Consider the following 23,862-nt stretch of genomic DNA (forward strand, 5'->3'; position numbering starts at 1 on the left):
GTATGTTTTGCTTTCTAGAAGATTTATCTTGTTTTATGTATCTTTACATATGCATTTTTAGATCAATAATGATTAAGAATCTTTTTTCGTTCTTTTTTTCAAAGTGCAGAAAAAGACTGTGCTGCATACTGACAAGCTAATTGATTAGTATATGCTTGCATACTTTTCTTTCATAAACAAAAGATTTATAAATTATTTATCAATGGCCATGATATCTGTCACTCTAGATGATGTAATCCTTAATTGATTAATTGATTTCCTGAAGGACATGACCTCACTTAGCTTATTATCAAGAGCCATAATATCTCCAGCCAGAAAAACACAATCTCAAAATAGTTACCATAATAAATAATCACATTTCCTCTCACATGTAGTTAGTTTCTGCACACCCTCAATCTTATTTTAGACAAATGTGCATTGCAACCTGAAATACAAGCTTCTGTCACTTGGCACCAACATGATTTCATTAAAGCAGCTCTAATAATATAGCAAACTCAAAAGATCAAGTCAAAAATGTGAGAAGTATTCAATTTGGTTATAATCCAGCCTTAACTGCATTTCCCAAAATATCTTGTCTCTCCTTCGCACACACAGCAACAGCTCTTATTGATTAGATACAGTCAATAAAGGCTAGTTTCCTCCACTCTGATCCTAATGCACTTAAGGAGAAGGTTCCGGCCTGAATGGCTGGCCAGGTTAGAACAGATCAGAATGCAGAACTCATAAATTATTCAGGAGACTTGCCTCTGCCTAGGCCTCCATTAACGATGTCACCCAACCCTGCGGAGCCAGACACTGTCCTGTGAGATTCTGTGCTAGACACCGGTAGAGTGGGGGTGCAGATCCATAGGACTCCACAGCTATCTATACTGTAGCTTTCCTGCATGGATGAATCACCATATATATATGTGTGTGTGTGTGTGTGTGTGTGTGTGTGTTTATGTATATATACTATATAGCCTCACTAAGCAACATTTTAAAATGGATAACTTTGACACATTTAGTCCTGGTTCGCTTAGCGTTCACACTGGCATTTTTAACACCGAACCTAAAGATACAAAACAAAAGGCATAAGGATAAGGTCACAACCTGATTGGACAGCTTTTATTATGAATATTTGGCAATGAAACGTGTCGAGCATCCAAGAAAACTGCTGGCTACTGGGTTAAATGCGCAATTTATGTATATGTATATGGTGGTATTTGAGTCAAAATAGCGGCAGGAATTACTCCGTTGCACACACAAATGAAAATATGGCGGTTCTGTCACCTGTACCAAACTGTAATGGGCAACATAGCTCCTATGATGAGAAAAAACAGGTGTGCTTGAGGTCAGTATTAAAGGCAAATTACTTCCTGTTATTGGCCATTTAGACATGCTGGTTGCACGTGGTATAAACGCCAGCTTCGTTTGCCTAGAGTGCTTTAGTTCGTCCAGGAGAATAAAAGTTTGGCTTTTTCCATAGCATAAATACGTCTTAACTCAAACCCTCTAGCGCCACCAATTGTTCGCACTTATGTTTAAGTTGCACATATATTTATGGTCATAACTTCTGAATGGTAAGGCTTAGAACATTTTTTTGACCTTGGTTCATGCTGAGTCAAATAAAGCCATATGTCCGATTTGCACAGAATTAGTTGTGTATCATCTAAGGACACCTATTAAAAGCTTTTTGATAGACAGAACAGTTTTTTAAAATAATGCCAAAATGGACGTGAGGTTGTATCTTCGCAATGCTTAAGCATATTGACATGAAACTTGGTATGTATCATCACAAGCAAGACCTGAGGTTACCTGTACAGTTTCAACATATCGCCACCTAGTGGTCAAGAAATATGAAAAATTGCTATTTTTGCTTCTGAATAGTTTGACCTAAAATTAGGAGTCTGGTCTCCTTAGATTCCCTGGGACATACAGAGTTGAATGATACCCAATTCTCATATGTGGGCTATACTGTGTGTGGGTAATTTTTAAATCTTGTCATAAAATGCTGTATTTTATAAACCCATTGGCGTATTGTTACAAAACTTGTTATGCATCATCGGCTCCACGTCCTGAGGGTACCTACATAGTCTAGGGCCAGCACCACATTCTGGTCAAAATATATAACAAAGGGTAAAAATAAATGCTTATAACTTGTAAAAAGTTTGACTAATTTGACAAACATCATCCTGTTGCTGCTCTCTTTAGATCCATTGGTTCATGCTGAGTATGATGATACCCAATTTGCCATGGTCATCCATAACTGAAAATATTATTTTTATAACTCCTCTTCGGCTGTATGTCTGATTTGCTCAAAGTGTTTTGTGTATTATCTAGAGACACTTCCGTCAAAAACGTATCAAAAGCTTTTTGGTAGACCAAACGGTTGTCGAATAGCACATCAACTAATTAGCCAAGACCCATCTGAGTCTGTATCTCTGTAATGGTATCCACATTGACATTAAACGTTGTGTGTCAATTTCACCACACCCTGACTGCACCATATACATTTAGTGAGAGCACCACCTATTGGTCAAAAATGATAATGATATGTATTGTAAAACAAGCAATTTTACTTCTGTCTTTTATTCCTTTTATCTTGAAATCATATGAAGTTATATCCAATCATACTTCTTTACCTGCCATTAGTGTGCTTATCCCCAATAATTGTCAATACGTTTTATTCGGGATTGTCAATAGGTAGCACTGATACAGTATGCCAGTGTTTTGTTTTTTCTTCTTTATATCAGAGCTTGAGCTAGGGGCTGTTCACATGTTCAAAAATAGAGAGATGCAACCCAGCAGAATGGAATAGAACTCAGGGGTCTCGAGAGATCATGCAGGGGTCATGGCAGTAGACACTGAAAAAACAGCTAGATGTCTATCAAAAACATCTGTCTAATACATGTTTACAAAGAAACACAATAAAAAAAATAAAAATAAAATCAGTGCAGGCACACGAAAGAATGTGTCAACTGTCCCTTATGTTTATCAAGAGTGTTTGAAATGAAATCAAAGTTGAAATCAAAGTTATTGGTGTGGCACCAAGTCATTTCAATTAGCGTTCATATAACATTATCCAGTTTTAAAAATTGCTTTATTTTTGCTGTCCTAAAAACCTCCACATTTTCCTCCAAGGAAACAGATGAATAACAGAAGAATAAAATGTTTCCAGATGTCAGATTTTGACTTCTAAACTGTAAAAAAAGGGTATAATTACTTAAAGAAATGTTGTGTCTTTTCCAAAGTAATTTTCAGACATTTTACATGACCTGCTGTTCAGGTTATCTCCATACACAAACTATTGCTGTGCTGGCATTCTTGCCAGTCATTAATCTACTTTTAAACTCACAGTTTATTTAATGCTTCTTTTTCTTTTTTTGAACAACAGAGAGAAATCTTTAATAGCGGTGGTGGCGTAGTGGGCTAAAGCACTGAACTGGTAATCAGAAGGTCACTGGTCGGATCCCCACAGCCACCACCAATGTGTCCTTGAGCAAGGCACTTAACTCCAGGTTAATAAGTGCACTGTAAGTCGCTTTGGATAAAAGCGTCTGCCAAATGCATACAAGTTTTTTTAAAAAATACAAAATGTCTGTACTCTGACAAAATTAATATTTATTTAAATTAAGATAAAATAAAATACTGGAATAGTCTTAATGACATTGATACTCCATAACTGAGAAGGCATTTGTGTGACGTCACCCCTACACTTCAAACAAACATATGAGACCTCAATCACATGCTGGTCAAGGACACAATGGTGGTGGCAGTGGGGATCAGTTATGTGCTTTAGCCCACTACGCCACCACTCTCAAAACAAAACCTAATTAACTGCCTTGCTGTATCCTGTCTATATAGGCAGCTACCTTCTTAAGCAGCATCCTAAGGCCTGAAACATATTCTATATAATTACATGAAATCAGACATTTCTAGCTAAGCATTGCATACACAACGTTGCCTCTAGGGGCGGTATACTGTCGCAGACATGAGTTTGAATATCTACTTCTTCTGTGAGTTTTCACTTTCAAGTCAACTACTGTCATGGTTTTTCAAAAGGAGATTGAACACTACATTGACTCAGTTTGGCCCTCTCTGAAATAAAAATGTAAAACTTGCGGTTTCTTTAACATTTTCATATAAATCTGTATTATGCTACCCCTACTGTATTAATATTGTATATACACAAATATTTCATTCAACCTGGTCTCATAGAATCACATTTCTATACCTAAATGTTTGCAAAAAGATGTTTACGTGCCTCGTTGTAGTGTCCTGGAGCACTAGACAACAATTACTTTTTTTCGTTTTCGAACAAACCACAAGAAAAACGGCAGATTATCTGTTCATAAAATGTTTTTATCCTGTTACTCACACAATTTATTCATATACCGTAGTGCCAGGTTTTAAACTGGGAGGCGTGGCTCCGCAGGGGGGCGCTAGAGCATGTCAGGGGAAGGCGGAGAATGATGATAAATTCACCAAGTAAAATCAAAAGATAAATAAACACAATACAAATGTATTGTGAGGAAAAATTAGCATTAGTACCTTTACAGACCATTTTCCAGCTTAATAGACCATAGATCTATTGCGTTGTAATACTGTTAAATGTCGAGTGCGCATCCATGTAGGCCTACCTGTTGCACAAGTGCAAATCTCTCCACTTGCACACGGATTTCCTTCGCTCTATGAAAAACTATGGAATCTAAACTATGTGAACATGTCCTGTTCACTCGCAATAATAAAGCTATATAGCTCTGCCCCAGTTCATTTATAGACTACAAATAATCTGCCTCTGTAAACGTGTTATATCGAGGGATAAACAATACCGGAGAACTCGTGTGGCAGCACATACTTTGAAAATCTGAAAATATGTGGAACAAAATCCCGACGGGTCCATTATTATGACTAACCATGATATTGTGTCAATGTGTCTTCATGTGACAAGTGCAGTTTCACATAGCAATGGAGACTAGCTCATGTGATGAAAGTTTATTACAATTATAGGCTAAAAAACATTTAGTAACCCCATTGTCTTAAGCAAAATACGGTTTCATATGATAAATTACTGATTACTGTTTAAGACTTTTAAAACCTCTGCTGTAGTGCATGACTTGAAAGGCTACACATTTACATTATATGATTGCTTTACATAACTGTGGCACTACAGCTTTAAGAAAGGGTTTTCCCAGAACGGCTTGCTGTTGAATGCTGGTCAAGCAAGTGTGTCACTGTCTGAGTGGGATGCTACCACTCAGTAAAACATTTGTTCATCACAAATGGTTGTTGTAAAACACACGGCAAAAAGACGAACTTCATCAGTGAGTATCGTTTCAAGCTGTTCTGCCTGGATTTAGGACCCACCGAAAACCTTGGATCGCTGCATGGAGAAAATCACCATTTTGGAGCATTAAAAAAGATTAAAACACAGTGGATACAACGCAGCTGCGAACTATACAAGCAAATTAACACAACTCACAAATGTCTGCATATACAAAAATAACAAACCAAACACAGTTCACTTACACATTCTACTGTCTGGCACTAAAGAATGGCCACAGCTGCTGAACTGCCGTTCTTTCCAAGATTTGATATCTACCAAGACCAAGGATCTCTCCCATTGAAATGGAAAAAATGGATAGTAAGAATTAAAAAAATGTTGACAGCCACTGGTGTAACCAATAAAACCAGAAAAAGAGCAGTGCCACTATGCAAGTGAACAAGTACAAGACATTTTTTAAACAATTCCAGAAAATGGTGCCAGTGATGACTTTGATAAAACCATACAAGTTCTGACAGAATCCGAGTCACAATGTTGAGTATGAAGTATACATCTTCAGACAAGCTAAACAAAAACCAGGAGAGACAATTAATGCCTTCCACACCATGCTTGCAACAACCTGTGAATTTTCAAATGCAGATGAGGAATAAAATCTCAAATCATACTTACCTGTTCATCATCATGACCATGATGAGTAATAAGTGGCAGCAGTTTGACATTGAAACAACTTTTGGATCTTTTGCATTTGAAACATCAGAAACACAGGCAGCTGGCATTGAAAATAACACACAAGTCAGTAAAATCAAAAGTGTTGCAGTGATAACAAAGACAAATGTAAAATAAAAAGACGATAAGTAAAAGCCAAGTGGAAATCAGCATGTCCAGCTCAGTCTGTCATGCAAATCCTGTGGCAAACCAAATAATTGTGCATGCTGTTGCTTCAGTAAACTACACATGGAACAAGACCACAGAACACATACAATACCATCACAAAGACAGAGTATTACACATAAAGTGAGAACAATACAGATAAATAAAAACAGCCCTACCAGAGACTAAGAAACCTCAAGTACAGACTATGAATATGTCTATGTCATGCAAGCACTTTCAAACATCAAACAACCAATGACAAAAGTCTGGATATCTCAACAACCTCTGGACATACTAATTGACACTGGAGCCACAGTCAAACTTCTTGACAAAAATGCCCATGACAGAGTAAAATGATGACAAAACTGTAACCAACAAACAAGAAAATATTACCGTATGGCAAGCAACACACTCTTCCACAGAAGAACCACTGAAGCAACATTCAATGTGGTTCAAGGTGATCATGGTTCACTACTCAGTCACAAAACTGCCTCAGAACTTGGATTCATTCACAATGTCTATTCTGCAGACATATTTCAGCCTACCCTTTCTGTTTCCGATCAGCTCATGCGACAATACCCAAACATTACAAAGGGCATTGTAAAACTGAAAAGTGTTCAAGTTAAGCTACACATTGATGACAGTTTCAAGCCTGTCATCCAGCCGCATCGTTGCATCCCTTTCCAAATCCATAAAAGGAGGAGAAAAACGGCAACTCCTTGAAGATCAAGGCATCATAGAAAATGTGGAAGGTCCAACACCATGGGTCTCTCCCATTGTACCAATGCCTCAGCCCAAAAATCCAGAAAAGATTTGCATTGGCAGGATATTGCCAAACCATGCTGTACTCAGCGAGAGACACATTTCACCAATGGTGGATGACATCATCCACAATCTCGATGGAGTAGTGAGTTTCTCTAAACTCAGGTTATCACCAGCTTGAGCTAGCACCTGAGGCCAGATATATCACAACATTTTTAACCCATGTTGGACTGAGAAGGTACACAAGGCTCATCTTTGGTATATCATCTGCAGATGAAGTCTTTCAAAATACCATTCAACAGGTATCCCTGGAGTCACAAATTTCTTTAACAGGCTTTGGGTTGTTATTACACACACATCTTGATATTCGTAGAGTATGTGTGCAAAATGCAACACCCTTTAGAAGCTGCAGAAAACTGAACAAAGGCTCTGTTTGTTTTTTCATTCTTTGTATTAGACTTCACCCACTTAAAACGTCTTGGTTGCTGTAGTAACCTCCATTACCTAATGGAGGGAATGAGACGTTTTGTAGTGATGCAGTGACACTAGGGGTCACTCTTGGGACCCCAAACACCTCTGATTTTTGAGAAAAGGCCAATGAGAATTGGCGAGGGGAATTTGTATGCCACTCCCCCGGACATACAGGTATAAAAGGAGCTGGCTCGCAACCACTCATTCAGGTTTTGTGTTGAGGATCCGAGGCAGGGTCCCGGACATTTCAGCGGGTACAGCGTTGTGGCAAGGGGGACATGTTCCCTATCTGTCACTCACTCTACGCTGTGTTGATATAGTGACATTAGGGGTCCCTAAACAAAAGTCTCCACTCTCCCCTGAGCATCACCTGCCGCGACAGTGCGTCCGCTGTAAGGTTGAGGTCGCCTGGGGTGTGAGTGGTCCGCAGAAACCTGAGGAGAAGACTGCGGGCGAGTTGTGGCATGTGACTCGGACATTAGCCGCCTTGGCGGTTTATATGCCACCATCGCCATGTTGTCCATCCGGACGTGCTTGCCCTGGATCAATGGCAAAAGGGCGAGCAGTACCGCCAACAACATGAGGCAGTTGATATGCCAACACAGTCGCTGTCCTGTCTAGGACCCATCTCGTGGCTCGAGTCTGAAGCCAGTGCTGGAGCGGTCTCATATGCATGCTCCAGGAGCCTCTGAAACTTTCAGTGGGACCGCCGTATAACTTCATGCAGTTCAGCACCGACAGCGCACATGCTCGTGAGGCGCGCTATCGTGGATGAATCTAACACCATCGGAGATGCTCTGAACCAGGGAGAGCTTGCTCTTTTCTCAAGTGACCCGAAGCCCAAACTGGCTGAGGTACTCAAGCACTGGGTCCATGTGCGTACACAACAAATCTCGAGAGTGAGCAAGAATCAGCCAGTCGTCAATGTAGTTGCGGATACGAAAGCCCACTTCACTTAAAGGGGCCTTTTTAAGTTTGATGTAGCCCCGGTACCAAACAACTTTTTCCATGCCTGCTGTACCTCCACTATGGTGCAGGACATGGCGTGCCAAGTGATCCTGCTTATTTAGCATTTTTTTGCATTCCTTGCATTGTTTGAACATGTTTTATGCACAACAATAGCATTCTGTCAGCAATCAGCATTAAGAGAAATGTAGACATTACACATAAACTGATTTTAAATGTAATTATTGCATTTATTACAATTTAAAATGCTGATCAGTGTATTGAAAATAACTTTTTAATCTTTTCATTTCTGTTATCATGTCTCCCTTTTATTTTTTGGAATCAGATTCATGTAGTGTTTATCATAGATGAGTGATGTTTTTTAAAAGCTGGCATATAGTGTTCATTATAATGGGGCATAGGTTTTGCAACTCAGTACTCAATACTCACTACTCACGAGTACTTTTAAATGAGCTACACTTTTATTCTTACTTGAGTCATTTTTAGGAAATGTACTTTTACTCTACTCACATTACATTTTTGGGAAGTAACAGTACTTCTGCTTGAGTAGGATTTTTCAGTACTCTTTCCACCCCTGCTCATAGATGTCAATGTGATGTCAAATGCGCATCGTGGGCGATTGGTGGGGCATGAACATTTGCTGCATTGTGGCTTTTGTCAGAAATTTGGCACATTGGGTCCAAATTTGAATGGAAAAAATCTGGAACTAGCCCACAGATTTCTCTTGTGGCCGGGCCGAGAGGATGCACACCCGGCACTGAGTTGCCCAATCAGTGGGAGAGAGATAAAGGAGAAGCTGGGTATGCCAGAGAGAGAGAGAGAGAGAGAGAGAGAGAGAGAAGAGAGAGAGAGAGAGACTGCTATGTGTGTGTGTCAATCTGTTGTTGTGTTTTCTGTTCAGCGTTTGTGTTAATTAAAATCTAGTTGTTTGTTACTCCGGTTCCCACATCCTCCTTTCCCGAACCCTGTTGCACTGTCTGGGAGAACTCCCTGCTGCTGTCCGCAGGGAGATGGAGGAGCCATTGCCATCCACTGGGAGGCGGAGGGGCCATTACCGTTCACAAGGGGACGGAGGTGTCACTGCCCTCTGACGGGAGGCGGAGGAACAGTTGCCGTCCAACAGGGAACGGAGGAGCAGCTGAGATCCAGATGTGCGGCATGCCCACGGGAGCTGAAGAATAGCAATTTTTTTTATTTTCTCTCTCTCTCTCCGTCTCTCCCACTCTCTTTCTTCCCCCCTCTCCCTCCCCTCATCCTACCCAGGTTCCGTGGATGTGGGGAAGATCAGCCAGCGACGGAATGGCCGAAGGGGCAACTCCTCCCCTCCAGGAAGGGATGGGGGATCTAAGTCAGACCAGAGGGTTCCCCGGCCTGAATTGGGTGATGGGGGTATTTGACAAGGAGGAGGGTGTACATCCGAGAGGATGCACGCTCGGCGCTGAGTTGCCCAATCAGTGGGAGAGAGATAAAGGAGGAGCCAGGGATCCCCAGGGAGAGGGAGCGAGAGAGAGAGAGAGAGAGAGAGAGAGAGAGAGAGATGGAGATGCACGTGGCTGCTGTGTGTGTGTGTGTGTGTGTGTGTGTGTGTGTGTGTGTGTGTGTCACTGAGTTGCCCAATCAGTGGGAGAGAGATAAAGGAGAAGCTGGGTATGCCAGAGAGAGAGAGAGAGACTGCTATGTGTGTGTCAATCTGTTGTTATGTTTTCAGTTCAGCATTTGTGTTAATTCATGTCTTGTTTGTTACTCCAGTTCCAACATCCTCCTTTCCCAAACACTGTTACAAATGTAAATGTTAAAATGTTTCACCTTACAAGTCATGCAATATAGTAAAAGTGTTTAGATAAGATAGCATTGTTTGAGGAACAGAGAAAAAGTAAGTTTATGAACTCATAATCTGCCGTGTGAAAGTGAATAATAGTCATTGTTGTTGTAGTACCTAGTGTTCGTTTCACCATGAAGCTACCACATTAATAACAGCCATGTAAAAATATTTTTGCAAAAACGTAGGCATGGTAATGTGTTTCTATAAGCTCAGATAGGAAAAATCATGCAATTTAAAGTTGCAGTGTGTAATTTCTGCACCTCTAGTCACACTAAACAGATTCACAAAAATAATTATTTTCCCAGATTTTTCAAACATTTCCCCCTACTTCCATTTGTCTTTGGTAGGTCAACCAACGAGCTAACCTTTTGTTTTATCTACATTAAAAAACGTAAACAAATTACCTTTAAATAATGCAAAAGATTAAGAAAATGTCATAACGCCCTTTTACTTTTTCAAATAAGTATTGTATGGCACCTCTTGACCACAAAAACATTGATCACTCCACCCCCAGCTAAAATTTTCAAATTAGATCAGAACAGACAAGATCTTGTAGAGTAATCTTTTCAGCATTTAATCACAAGACATGCATTTCAGATGAATTACAGAAACATTTACATTCTCTCTACGCGATACTGGATTAGAGAAGGTGAAATCTGTCAGCATCAGCCGCTCATGTTCTTCTCCATGCGGTCCCAGAAGATCTACACCTCCCAACATGGCCGATACACTCGTCCCACCATGCATCTCATTGTGTCCCTTCTCATGATGGCGATGCTCGGGCTCAGCTCTGAGGTAACATCTCTGCGCTCTGTGCTAAGAATGCTCTCTGGAAGGCTGAGATGAGAAAATCCTTTGTCCAGAGACTTTAGAGTCCTCAGCAGATCGGAGTCAGCCACCACGATGATCCTGGAGCTTCCCGGTGCTGATCTCAAAGCGTTGTCCTCCAAGGTTTCGCTCAAGCCTGGCTGGTCTGGCTCCATCTTGTCAGCTTTGGGAATCATGGGGATTGCGGCGGATTGGAAGTAGCAGTCGGACAAAAGTGCAACAATAAGTATGATGGTCTCAGCGGAGAGCTTCATTCTGCCTTTTCTTGTTTGGCTGCTGTCTCTTCCTTGTTGGGCAAGCTGGTTTGATGATGGTGGCTTCTTAGTCTCCTTATATAGGCCTTCCAGTCAAGATCTGCTGTGTGCCACGTTTCTACAGATGCATCATCTTGCTTGGACATGACTATATGCTACTAACCAAAAAACAAAACACAAAAACCCATTGATGAGACCACTGACAAGAGCTCAAGTGTTTTGTTTTGGTGGAAAGTTGATTAAGATTTCCTTCAGCATGGCTTGAGTGCAACACAAATACAACAGGGTTCTTTTAAGAAGGGATATAATTCCATAATCCTTACACTTTGAAACAATATGACAGGATAAGAGGTCTGTTGAAGAGTACAAGTGAATTATAAATACTTGAAAACAGACAATGATGACTGTCATTATTCTCATCAAACCAAAAGGTGTAGTAGTCAAAAAGAGGCTCTAGTCCAAAATGAAGATAAACAAACAGCAGGAGGTTTGTATTATCCTGTTTGGACGATCATTGCCCATTCATGACAATGTTGCAGGTGCTTCAATTTCGATGAGACATAACATACACCCAGCTTGAATGGGGCTCCTACTGTTAAATGCTCCTTGATACAGAAAACAAATACACGTTCACCATATTCTGAAAACTCTTTGAAATAGATCACCTTAGCTTACTTTTTTCATTCAGAAGTTTTTTAAGGAATAGTTCACACAAAAATAAAAAGTATCTCATCATTTACTCACCCTCATGCCATCCCAGATGTGAATGAATTTCTTTCTTCAGCGGAACAAAAATTACGATTTTTAGAAGAATATCTCAGCTCTGTTGGCCCATTCAATGCAAGTGAATGGTGACTAGAACTTTGATACTCCAATTGCACATTAAGACAGCATAAAAGTAGTCTATAGCTATGACTCCAGTGGTTATATCCATGTCTTAAGAAGTTATATGTGTCACGATCCACTGTTGTCTGCCCTGTGTTTTGCCCCTGTCATCTGTTCCCCATGGACAACACTTCCCATAATTCCCTGCCCTCATCAATAGAAGAGGAAAGGTTTGGCTGCCCATCTGATCTGCTCTGGTTCCCTTGGTCTCCTGGCTACCCATTTGGTCTGCTCTGGTTCCCTTGGTCACCTGGCTGCCCATGTGGTCTACTCTGGTTCCCTTGGTCTCCTGGCTGCCCATCTGGTCTACTCTGGTCCCCTTGGTCTCATAGCCCCACCTCTAATGAAACACAGGTGAGGACAATAGAAGACAGCTGGCAGTGATGAGGTCAGGGAATTATGGGAAGTGTAGTCCATGGGGAACAGATGACAGAGGCAAAACACAGGGCAGACAACAGTGAATCGTGACAATATGATTAGTGTGGATGAAAACAGTAATTTTTACTATCTAACTCCACTTTCACTATAACATTCTTCTTCTTCTGTTTGTGGCAATTCTTATTCTACATTCATAATGCTATTGGCAGAGAGGAGAATTTAAAGTAAAAAAAAAATTAAAAATGTATCTGTTTTTCCACACTTGGGGTAAAAGGATCCTAGGGGAGTTATAGTGAAATTGTGTAAATATAGGGACAATAGTTATAGGGCAACAGTTAAATACTTTTGAGAACAGAATAAGATAATGCTTTTTCAAAATAACCACTTCAGAAAAGGGGGCACCATTTCCTTTTAATTTCAGTCATATGTGGCATTTCATAACATATCAAGTATTCTATAACAAATTATACTCTATTGTGATTCAAAGTTCTGGGCCCATTGATCTAGCAGGAAGTGTTGTTGGATGTAAAGGCATGTGTGAGCTCCAGGGATGAAATGTCCACATAGATGTTTTTGGTTGTAGTGATGTAATAAAGTGAAAAGGAATACATATTTTGTCAACCACACACCCTAACTCAAACCACAACCCTAAACCTAACCATCGGTGGAGTAAAAATCGAATCAAAGAGGGAAAATGCAACCCCTTAATCACGCTCGTCATACATTTTTGAGAACACAATTACTTCCTGGTTTCCTCACAGGACCCGAACCTGTGTCTCTGAGGCTGTTGACACAACATATCAGTTGTAACACAGGAAAAGGTAAACGCATCTGAATTGATGCAAAAATGTCTTATTTGAGATGGTGCTTGTTAGTTACTTGTCAGAAAGGGGTCGATGTCAGGGTACCAGAACATTCGGGAGTGGCATATCAACTTCCTGTTTTATCTAGTTTGTGAAGTATGATTCATATTACTTACATAAACATTGCAGGGTCCATAGTCCTACATCATTCCTTTCCTCAGTAGCTTGTCTACGGTAAATCGTGAGAGAGAGTTATTGTGAAACTATAATTATGTTTGGAACAGTGGAGATTCTGTAATCACGCTAGGGATAAGAATTGTATTGTTTCAAATTCAAAAATTGAAAATGGAAAAAGCATACTTGGACTGTGTTGACAATGTGCAAACAAGCTAAATCATATGGTGAGTGTTTTGCATCAAGAAACATAGGTTGATTTTAATACTGAATGGGTCTATGGGCTGTAAATGTCCCTTCCGTTGCTCTTCTTTTTGGGATGTTGATCAAGGCTGGGCTTTGGCATCCCCATCACCACATCTCCTCTCTCTCTCTCTCTCTCTCTCTCTCTCTCTCTCTCTCTCTCTCTCTCTCTCTCTCTCTCTCTCTCTCTCTCTCTCTCTGTGCATGGCAATATGATGAAATGAACTTCCCCACTCAAAATAAATGGAGAAAAAAAGTCTACTTAAGAGTTGATTGATTTTGCAGCTGTGTGCTTGTAGGAATTTTATTTTAACTAAATTGCTCTTTGGGGATCATTTTTAAAGATTCTGGTGGACTAATCAAGGTGCAGGAAACTTTTCACAACAAACCTGAATCAAGTATATTGGCAATATACTTCTAGCAAACTGATTAAAAAAAAATGGGTATCGTCATTTCAAACTAAATCTGCACATGCACTGTCTTTTACAGTCTGTATGAGTATTGATTTTAGAAAGCACTAACAAGGAACTAACAGTGATCTGGTGTTTGGGTGTAGTTTTCTTTATTAAAAAACAAACAAAAAAAACAACATTATTTTAATGACCCCAGATCCAGAGTGGATTACCAAGCAATTTAAGTCTGATTAAAGTTAGGAGGCAGATGTTGATGTTGTTGCAATGTTGTAAAAATCCATAAATAAAAGCACAAAATCTCTACAAAATCTCAGTTCGTTAATGACTGATTTGGCTTGACAGTAAACAGAGATCTTGATATAGACACAGTATGAACTCTCAAAGAAAGGAAAACGAAGCAGGAAACTGATAAAAAATGACAGATCTTCCCTCGACTGTTAGTGGAAAAAACAATCAGACAGAAAAATTCAAAGTGTGGATGTGGAACTGAATCAAGATGACAGGACACTTGTATCAATACTAGGAGAGACCAAACAATGGCACCGCGATATAGCATTAATTTACTTGGGGAAAATTGAAAACAAACCTCTGATGATGAGGTTTGCACTGGCTACAAACACTATTATTATGCTCTGCTTTAGAAGATCACTTCTAATGCACTATGAAGCTTGTAACAAAAGTAAATATGATTCTTATGAACTATATGGGGACAATAGACCCACAAATTAATGATTAAGGAAATATAATCAGTGATCTTAAAAGCACACATTTCAGTTTTCAGAACCCACCACATGTTTTCAAATATTAGCCTACTAACAGAGTGTAATCGTAGAGTTCTTGAAGTAATCAAACCTGTTCATTTTCTCCACAGAATAACTAATTTTTAACAACATATATTACACAAGGTTGTAAAAGCAATAGTTCATATAACAAACTGTACTCATGAACGTGAAATGAATGTCAAGATGTTCATTAAAAATGACTTAAATTTTGGGTTGTTTCTCACCAAATCCTGCTCCATCTACTACAAAAACTACTTTTATGATATTTTTTTGTCTTTTTAAGCTTGAAAGTGAATCACTGTCCACCGCTATTGTATTGAAAAGACAGACCATAATATTTATTAAATTCCTCTTTTTGTGTTCTGCAGAGGAAATTAAGTAATTTGATTTTCGAATTATACGAGGGTGAGTAAATGATGAATTTCATTTTTGAGTAAACTATTCATTTAAACAGTATGCTACTGTTAAAGTCACAAGTCTTCACATTTCAACTTTGTTTAACCCTCCTATGGTATTGAAATATTGCAACTCCCTTTGGTATTCACGGTCTTTTTGTACCAGAAGGGTCAGATGTGTAACACTTTTTTTATGATAACAGTGATACCATTTCCAAGAAAATATGAGAATGTGACATAAATTGGTGGCAGACTTCTGCTATCTGGTGAACAAATGTCTCGGTTACTGTCGTAACCTCCATTCCCTAAACTCGATGTTGTGTTGATGTAGTGACACTAGGGGTCCCTATTGAAAAACAGCACAACAGCTGAACCTTGTTACGTGAACTATCGATTCAGGTGCAAGCAAGCTGCTGCATGCGTAACAGCAGGTGCATCAGTCTGCACATAACCTCCCCAATGCCCCACAAGACGATATGTAGTTCCCCACATCCCTGAAGGGGGTTGTGGGAACCTTGGGCACATAGCCCAGCTGGGGTATCAGGATCATGTGAGAATCTGCCGGATCAAACTCCAGGCAAGTGTCGCTGGCAGAGAACGCTTGCAGGTCCCCAGCCCTCTCAATGGAGGTGAGTGCAATCAGGAGAGCCGACTTCAAGGCTTTCAGCTCGACTGACTCTAGAGCCTCAAACAGGGCTCTCCGACAGCCCAGGAGGACCACGGAGAGATCCCATGAGGGGAATAGGTGTGGCCTAAGAGGATTCAGCCTCCGGGCGCCTCTGAGGAACCTGATGATCAGGTCATGCTTCCCTAGGGACTTACCATCCACCGAGTCGTGGTGGGCCGCTTTAGCATGGAGGGGGACAGCACTGACCTGACTGCGCATCTCTGGGGGCTAGGGAAGAACACCACCTTGCAAACAAACGGCACTTCAGGGCATAGAGCTGCCTTGTAGGCTGGCCAGCCACCACAATGGGTTGGAAAGCGTCAGCCACGTGTCCAAGCTCTGGGCGAGGGGCATTAAGTGGACGATCGTGTCTGACGTACCTGGGGGTGGGGCCTTGTGGCGGGGGGAAGCAGGCAACGCCACGTCGAGGAGCGTTGCTTCGACCCAAGGCAGCTGCACTGAGAGGAACCTCAAAGCACTTACCTTGCTCCGCGTACCCAGTGCAAAGGCGGGTAAGTTTGCAGGGCCCTGGCTACGAGTGCTCGGTGTCTGGCGGATGTGACATTGGTGGCCGTAAACACCGATTATGTGACCAAAGGAGTGAGGAAGCCACAATTTTTTTACATTATGGGCCCTCCACCGGAGGATGGAGTGGTCTGGGTACCAGCTCTGTAGCGGACATCTCTCCCTGGTTCATCCATCTCAGGGGCGCTTAGGAGCCTTCTGGGTCCTCATGCCAGGCCGTGAGTTGGGGGGCATCAGCTTCCTGTGGGGGGCTCTATGCTGGGGCCGAGAACTTGGGCTTTCAAAACCACAGGGGGACACCCTTGGTGAGCAAACGGAGTACTGGATCTTGAGCCTCGCCAGGACAAGATGTGCGGTATAGCCTCCATCTGTCTCAACAGTGTTGCCAAATAGACCAGATTCAGGCATGAACGACGCCCCGAACACAGGAACCAATCATCTAGTCACGAGGGCTCAGAAGAGGACAGAGGGGTCCAGTCCAGCTTGCCCGGGCAAGCTTGGTGGTCAACTCTAGGTCGGCCTTAGACTGGGCGGGCAGACCTGAAGATGGCTGCCCAGTCGAGTCCTCAGCATCAGACATCGCCAGTGTGCTCTAAGATGCAGTATTCAAGAAGTCATCCTACTGGTGAGCCCCGAAAGAGACGTTAAGCTGGCCATGAGGCGAGCTGGTCTCATCTCGGAACTCAACAGAGGCAAACGAGCGTGCTGGGGAATGGGGGGTCCGTGGGGATTTACCCTGCAAGACCGCGCCACTGAACAGGGGCCGGCCACATACCCCTGGGTAGAAGCGTGGGGGTAAATAGTTGCGAGTGAATTTGTCAATCAGTTTGAGATTCATTATGAGGGCTTGTTTAAGGACCCGTCAATTTCAACAAGCGTCAGACATACTTGTATACCGTCTCGGGTGCGTTGCGTCATAAACATAAACGTTTTAGGTTTCTGAACACATCTTGAGATCCCTTAATTTGAATTTGTGCTCCATCAAATGTTTTGAACGCAAGAACGTAAAGAATGTCTGTTTTGTGCTGTCTTGTTGTTTTCTTCACTGTATAAACTGCGCGTTGCCACACAGCTGAAATTTAAATTACTGCCCTCTGGAGTAAACAGGTGGTACTACAAGCTTGCATTTCTCAGGAATCTTCCTTATTATAATCCGGGGGCATTGCGATTAATTTTAATGCATTATTTTTTATTTAAGTTTAGCATTTTAAAACTGATTTGAAATGTCAGTTTTTGCAGATTGTAATCAAACCTGATCATGGTGTTTCAAAGAGAAGATACAAAATAAGCATTTTTCTACTTATAATTTATTTAAAACTAAATTAATTAATAACTCAAAGTAAATGCATAATAATGTCAATAAGAGTACAAAACAGAAGAATCAGAGTAAACCATTTGCGATGTCAAATTTTCTATAGTAAAAAGTTTATTTCGCAAACATGACTGATTTATTAAGCTCTGTTACATAGCCTCACCAGATAATTTTTGTGTGTTTAAGTGTGTTTTTGTGTGTGTACAGTATGTTTTGCACTGTATGATAGTCTCACCCTGTAATTTGTGTCTGTTGTTTCCTGCATTGTGGCTTGTATTTATTATCCTGATTTATTGATTGTATTTGTCAGAAAAATTAATTGGTCTGGTTTTTGGTCTTTCCCATTCATTTTCAATGGCAGTTAAATTTTGACAGCAAATACCAAAGTTGCTAATTTTTAATGACCACTTATTGAATCAAGGAGGGTTAAAAATAAATAAATAAATAATCCCATTGCTTCCCATAATCCTGACAAGACATCCACCAATTAGAGAATCTGTTGTTACCATGGGAATATATATTAAAATAAAAAAGCTCAGCAGTGACTGTCCACTACTATGAAATATTGTAAGTGACATAATCGAGTCAGTCTCCTTATATTTTCAAAGTACAGTATTGTGTATATCTGAATATTTAGCAATATACCTGAAATATATTGTTGATAAACACATAATCATGGCTATAATAGTTTAATATTACATCTTTTTTCAGATTTGAATATACTGTTTTGCTCAGAACTTGTTGGTTTGGTTCCAGGTTTACAAATTTGCGGCAAGCTGATTTAGTTGTTAATTCCACAAGCATTACTCCTTGTAATTGCATTTTTGCTAGTAATATTTCAATTAGAGTGCTCTACAATTATTTTTTTTACTAGTAAAAATTCCAATAACAGAGTTGATTTAGTAATAACAGAGTAATTGATTTTCTAGTAGTAGGAATGCAAGTGCAGAGCAGAGGATGAGGAATGCAAGTGCAGTAAAAATGCAATTATGACATTACATAAAAAGATATTCGTCATTGAATAATATTTTGAAAGCACAATGAAGAAAGCAAATAGGGGAAACGTGGAACAAGGACCCAAGGCCACTTAAAAAAATAGGCAGTCCTTTTCACACCATTTCCATTATAGAAATATACAAAAGATCACAATAGGCATGTATGTTACTATGTTGTCATGTTATTGATAATTTGAAAAGCTTATAGATTTGTGGTTTATGCATGGGCACAGGTACTGATCCCTGTGTATTCAGGCATGTTGTGGTTACTGTTGTCACAACACTTCTTAGAGTGTTTCTCGTGCGTTTCCCTGCGCAGGTATTTGTGGGTTGATTTTTTGGTTATTTGAGGACAGCTGCAAGCCATATGCTCAAAACAGAGCTGTTTCTACAACTATAAATTTAGTATGGAACAGATGAAGAATTTTAACCATGCTCCACTTTTCTAAATCCAACTGGACTGTGACCCTTTGAACAGAATCTAGGGCACTGAAATTATTTTATGCACTCATCTGGAGATCAGCATAATGGCTATATATTTTTTACATGATATAAAATGACTCAATGAATTAATTGTTCATTGTTTCATGAGTAATATCTTTATGCAATATTTCACTCAATGGTTTGACCAGTAATCAGTAAACCAGAGAGCTTTAATCATATGTGACCTTAAGTTTATATTTCTCAAAAGCATAGGCTTACAATGGCAAAACACTTTTTTTTTTTTTTTTTATAAGATAGTAATCAGTAAACCAGGCAAAATTTGCAGTTGCAATGCTAGGGTGCTTTAGGTTGCTAAGGTATTGCTGTGAAGTCCATAAGATGTCTTGAGTGGGCGTTAGCATGTTGCTGTGTGGTTGCTAGAGTGTTCTGGATGGTAGCGGGTGTTACTAAGATGTTCTGAGTGGTTCCTAGGAGGTTGCTCACTGGGACAAGAAAAAATTGTCCATTTTCAAGACTCTATGATATCTTATCTTTTGATATAAGCTTGGTACCAACTTTAATGCAAGTCAATGTGATTTTTTTTTCACCTGTTTACATTAACCAGACAAGTAAGACTGATCACTTAAAAACAGCACACCTCTCCTCATCAAGAGCATGATTTGATGTACCATTAATATCTGGGATGAGTGTTCATGTTAGCAACGTGGGTTTGAGTCTGACTGCATTATTTCATTACCGCCTCCTCCCACTTTTCCCTATCATTTTGTGTTGTCTTTCTACGTTATTTTTATTTCTGCTTTCTGTCTGTTAATATAAAGTAGCAAAATGCTTAAAAACACAGATTAAAAGAATAAAGCATCCTTATTTCATGGAAATTACGTGACTATAAGCAAGTTAAACGTTCTCCAAAACAGATGGGTTAATTCTCTATCGAGTTTTAAATAAAGTCAACTGAAATTCCTACTGTAAACCTTAAACTTAAACATGACCGATAGTGTCATATGAACACATAAAACATAATTGCTGATGCAACCATGTCATTTTGTGTTGCTTTTGACACGTGTCGACTTTAGGACTCATACCCAGTCTATCATGTGTGCTACTCTGTGTCAGTTGAGCTACCATGAAACTTGATCAAAAATGAATATGTTTGTAAATAGTTGTTTATGCAATGAAAACTTTTAAATGTATCGCACAAGTCATGCTCTATAGTCAAAGTGTTTTGATGTCATAAGATAGCACTGTGTGAGGAAGAGGCCAAAAAGGATTTATTAACTGATAATCTGCCTCTTGATTTGAGTGAAAGTAAATAAAAGTTATTGTTGTGGCAGGCAGCGACTCTAGTGTTCATTTTACTACGGAACTGACACAATACCATGTACAACGAGCCACATTAAAATTATTTTACAAAAATAGTGGTATAGTAACAGGATTCTATGAGCCCAGCTTGGAATAAACTGCAGATATTACAGGCAAGGATACAACCTTGTTTCAAGTGTCAGAGATCTTTTACTACTCAAGTTAAGGCTGAATTGTTGTAACCAACAGCTGTAACTTTAAAATTTGCAGTTGGGTAGAGTTGGTGCTTGATGGCTTCTGTCTGCAGATTTTGGGCCAGTCAGAGTTGACAGACTCCACAGAATTTTACATGGTATATAAGGGGTGCAGACTCTGATTTCTTACCCTTGGACTATGAATCTTATCAGAGGATATTAAACATGTTTGATATTTTGGAGTCGACTCTATGACTCAAATCTGAAGTCATATGGAGACCAGCCAATGAAAAAAATGGAGTGTGCAAGCCCACAGAGCTCAAGAAATGAAGCTAGCAAACAAGCACTTACTAGCCAACATGATCACAAGACATGTTGATTCCAAATGTTCATGCACCCTGAAAACCAAAAGCATCCAGTGATCAGAAGTTTTGCAGATAGAAACGCCTTGGTGATGAGAGAGGTCACCAGAGAATGTCGAGAATGGTTCAAAATGACAAAGTCTACGGTAACTCAAATAACTGCTCTGTGCAATTGTAGTGAGAAGAGTATCATCTCAGAATGCTTTTCTGAGATGCAGTTTGGTGCTGTTTTGGCAGCACGAGGGGGACCTACACAATATTAGGTAGGTGTTTTAATGTTGTGGCTGATCTCTTAAAGGTGCACTCAGTAACTTTTGCCTTTGCATCATCTTGGACTTAAACTGACACCTAGTGGCTTGGATGCAAAATCATTTAAAATCAATACTTCTCATTTACAGATGCCATTGTAGAAATGTAGTATTCACCATCAGCCATGACTTTAATCAATGAGTGAAAGTGTCAAATAACAGTAAGCGAGTAGTATTCGGCTGATCATGTGATTCTAACTCGCATTACAGTCTCTAGAGGCCAAACTTGCCAGTCTTCAACCCAAGACCACACCCACATGTGCTTGACCCTTTTCTTTTGTGAATGTTAACAATGATTGGCAGCAACAACCATTGCAGCAAGCTTTAATACATGCATTTTTGTTTATATCTGAATAACATGCTTCTCCTAGAACGAGACAGTGTGAATTTCCACATCAATTTGTTTTGTTCAGATTGAGCTTACTGTTGGGTAGTGTGTTCCTCAGTCATGTGGTGACTGGTTGTGTGATGCCCAGTTTTTTCCTGCAGCTATTTACATAGTTATTTGAGTGTGTGATACCTACTATATTAATAATGTTTTATTTTCTTCAATCTCATCTAACGGTTCTTTCTCGCTTTGCTTACAGAAAAGGAGACACAAGACCTGAATGGAGGGGTTCTTTTTCCTGGCACCCTGAGCACTTGCAGACAGCAATTGAAGTTGTGTTAAGGAATCACCCTGTTACCAGTCTTGCCACCAATCTTCACCATCCCAACCAGAGAAAAGAGTTTCAGGTCGCTGACTCCACTCTGAAATGTGCACACCAGCTGACTACACCAGTAGCTGCCAAGCAAAACATGAGACCGTGGTGCGGGGGCCAGAGGAAAGACAACTTAGCTTCACATGGAGAGGAGACTGTGCCTCTCACATACCCTGAGCACCCGCTCAGCCCGCGGCAGCAGAACATTGTTAAAACAACTCGAAGAAGCAGGCCGCACCGTCCGTTCAAGTGAGTGTTATTCCAGCTAGGTAAATAATAGAGCCCCCTTCTCCATGTGATTAACAGGCACAAATTAAATGATGTTCCCAAAGATTTGGTGTGCTAAAGGCCACTAGGGATGAACATTGCTGGAACCAATTCTTATACCTTCAAGTTCTCTTATGAGAGGTTCTCTCGTATTGCGTAAGCTAGCTTATGCTACGGGAAAGATGAATCTTTTCTGAGATATTGAAGCCAAAAAATTATCCTTAATTTTGTATCCATTGTCAACGCAGTGCGGCAGCTTCAGACCTTGAGCGGGCTAGCTAGCGAGCTCATTGGTTGCTCTGCGGCAACTGCTGCAGCCTATAGACGAGCTTGGGCGAACTCGCATCCAATGAGAGGCGTCCGCGCGCTCACTGCATCAAAGCCCGCCAAAAAGGGCGTGACTAGAGTGCATATAAGCGTAGTTCGTAGGCTGGAACCCTGATTTTCATCTCTTCAGCGAAGCTCTTCGCATCACTGAACCGGAAGCCGCGTCGCCATTCGAGGGGCATCAAGCAAGCGTGGACAGTGCTCGAAGAAGCCGGCCGACTTCGCCACCTTCAGCCATCCTGCGAGCTACGCCATCCGGCGACGTATCCTTTTTAAAAGCAAGCTAGTTCTTAAAGAACTTCACAAAAGAGTACGAGCGTCTTTTTTAAAATGCCTCGCTCCACTTGCGCCTCATGCCGCGCTCCTCTGCGCTCTCTGCCTGGGACTGGGGCATGCAGAGCTCGCCCTCGCCGAAGGCGGATGTGATCTCTGCGAGGAGCTGCTGATGTCGACCCTCCGGAGTCGAAGGGGAACTAACACGCCTCCTCACACAGGCCGTCGACCGCCTCGGGCTCGAGTGGTCACCGCCCCTAGAGCAGGCACCCAACAGACTTGACGGCTGCTTTCTACAGAGCCGCCGCTGCGCAGCACCCACTATCCGGGCCGCTCCCTTCCTGCCGGAACTCCACGCCGAGCTTTCCAAATCATGGAACGCGCCTTTCTCAGCCAGGGTCCGATCCCACGTCTCCACCTCTCTTGCTTCGGTGGACGGCACCACTGAGAAGGGTTACGCTTCCATCCCTCCGGTCGAGGATGCGGTAGCACACCTTTGCCCGCCCTCCGCGAGATGGCGGTCTAAACCAGTGCTCCCGTCTAAGGCCTGCAGAACAACTTCCGCCTGTGTTGGCCGCGCCTATTCCGCCGCCGGCCAAGCTGCATCTGCTCTGCACTCTATGGCCGTCCTACAGATCCTCCAAGCGAACCTTCTGCGGGAGTGGGATGAGGAAAGCAGGCATCCAGAGGCGGTTGCAGACATACGGAGTGCTACGGACCTCGCCCTCCGCGCTACCAAAGCTGCAGCCCAAGCTATAGGGAAGTGCATGGCCGCGCTGACTGTGACCGAGAGACATCTGTGGCTAACGCTAGCCGACATGGGAGAAGCAGAGCGCTCTACGTTCCTCAACGCACCGCTCTCTCCATCCGGTCTCTTCG

The 23,862-nt window shown here is 41.2% G+C and overlaps 1 protein-coding gene across 1 annotated transcript; it reads right to left on the bottom strand.

Moving 5' to 3' along the window:
• Window positions 1-10,836: 10,836 nt before the first annotated feature.
• Window positions 10,837-11,269, bottom strand: LOC127634293 (pro-MCH 1-like). Its single transcript, XM_052113787.1, has one exon. It carries the CDS (start codon window positions 11,234-11,236, stop codon window positions 10,859-10,861), a length of 378 nt encoding a protein of 125 aa, XP_051969747.1. The 5' UTR covers window positions 11,237-11,269; the 3' UTR covers window positions 10,837-10,858.
• Between the last annotated feature and the right edge of the window lie 12,593 nt (window positions 11,270-23,862).

Source organism: Xyrauchen texanus, chromosome 4 (genome assembly GCF_025860055.1).
Source record: "Xyrauchen texanus isolate HMW12.3.18 chromosome 4, RBS_HiC_50CHRs, whole genome shotgun sequence".
Taxonomy (NCBI): Eukaryota; Metazoa; Chordata; class Actinopteri; order Cypriniformes; family Catostomidae; genus Xyrauchen; species Xyrauchen texanus.